This window comes from Octopus bimaculoides, chromosome 4, assembly GCF_001194135.2.
Source record: "Octopus bimaculoides isolate UCB-OBI-ISO-001 chromosome 4, ASM119413v2, whole genome shotgun sequence".
NCBI lineage: Eukaryota > Metazoa > Mollusca > Cephalopoda > Octopoda > Octopodidae > Octopus > Octopus bimaculoides.
Genome location: NC_068984.1, coordinates 108,351,237 through 108,352,952, shown reverse-complemented (window position 1 = coordinate 108,352,952; position 1,716 = coordinate 108,351,237). Strand labels below are relative to the sequence as shown.

The 1,716-nt window shown below is 36.5% G+C and overlaps 1 protein-coding gene across 1 annotated transcript in view; it reads left to right on the top strand.

Annotated features, from left to right (window-relative positions):
- Positions 1 to 1,716, top strand: part of LOC106870284 (regulator of nonsense transcripts 1) — a 72,455-nt gene that overhangs the window by 53,250 nt on the left and 17,489 nt on the right. The window contains exons 12-13 of the mRNA XM_052967354.1: positions 252 to 395; positions 1,321 to 1,534. Coding sequence (XP_052823314.1) covers positions 252 to 395; positions 1,321 to 1,534 — 358 coding nt within the window. The remainder of the gene's footprint in view (positions 1 to 251; positions 396 to 1,320; positions 1,535 to 1,716) is intronic.

The window sequence follows — 1,716 nt, the reverse complement described above, 5'->3', positions numbered from 1 at the left end:
ATACTTACACTCTGACGGGTATTCACATTGACATTACACATCCAACGGAGCATACTGGCTTCATTCCTTGCGAGCTTACGTATGTCCTCAGCAGTTACAGCCCATGTTTCACTGCCATGTAGCATGGTTGTTCGTACGCATGCGTCATACAGTCTGCCTTTTACTCTGAGTGAGAGTCCCTTTGTCGCCAAAACGTTGAGAAGTAGAAACTTAACATGATGTAATGTATTTTGGTATTGTTTCTTTTTTAGCATGCTGATGTGATTTGTTGCACTTGCGTTGGTGCTGGTGATCCTCGATTAGCCAAAATGCAGTTCCGCTCAGTTTTGATAGATGAAAGCACTCAAGCTACTGAACCAGAGTGTATGATCCCTGTTGTTTTGGGTTGCAAGCAGGTATGTATTCGTTGTTACTGAGTTTTTGGTTAATTTTTAACAAGTACGTGTTCCAACTACATGGCTTCAGGTTCAGTGCCAATGTGTGGGACCTTGGGCAAATGTCTTCTATAAAATCAAAGGCTAGCTAAAGCCTTGTGAGTTGATTTGGTAGGAGAATGAAAGAAGCCAATCATATCTGTGTGTGCATATATACATGTATGCATGTGTGTTGTTTACTACAAAACTTGTAATTTGAGTGATGATGTTGTCCATTCTCGTGTCAACAAATCTGCTTGCTTCACAACTTAGAATCCAGGTGAAATAAGGGATTCCTTTTTTGAAAAGCAGGTATGCCTTAGTGACAGGGCTGGTATCCAGTTGTAAAACAATGTCTCAATAACATATTTAAATCATTTTCTTTTTTCCATGGTTTACATGAATATGACCAAATTGACATAGGTTTATTAACAAATATTTCATTTAATATTAAGTTAAAATGTAGCTATAGCTCTATACTGTTGATGTGTCTATATATTTTTAACTGTACACTTATGACAAGTAAAGATATTAATCACTAAATGAACAAAACTGGAACAATGCAATGACATACATATTTACTCTTTATACTTTCTGGCAGAATTAAATATATGAATATGCTAATGCTGTTCTATTTATCTTTGGAGGCCAACTTCTCCTTTCTGACTATGTGCATTTGCACACCATGGTGTTTCAATCAGGTTATGACTCTTCAGCCAAAAGTATTTCTGGATGACTTGAAACAAGAATTCTCTTTGGCTTTGAGCTTGTGCAATTAATGTTAAAAATTTTAAATTAATGACCTCATATGATGCATAAATGTTGAGTTTTAGGTTAAACATAAATTAGGTTTCTCATGATTAGAAATTGTTTAGAAAAGTTCTATTTTCTTTTCTGTATTTTCTAGTTAATCCTGGTTGGTGACCATTGCCAGTTAGGACCAGTTGTCATGTGTAAGAAAGCAGCTCGTGCTGGGCTCTCCCAATCATTGTTTGAGCGCCTTGTTGTGTTGGGCATTCGACCAATTCGTCTGCAGGTCCAGTACCGTATGCATCCTGCTCTGAGTGCATTTCCTTCCAACATTTTCTATGAAGGGTCATTGCAAAACGGAGTCACAGCTGGTAAGTATTTTTACAGAATCATCATCAGTTTTGTTTTGCATCGATTGCTGCTAATATGTTATATGTACCTATAATTCCCAAGTCTTTTCTGTGGAGTCCATTAATTTAAAAATCGGTCTCCAATAATTCTTAAGTCTTTTTTGTTTTTTTTTCTTCATCCATTGTCAGTCCAAACAAACAGT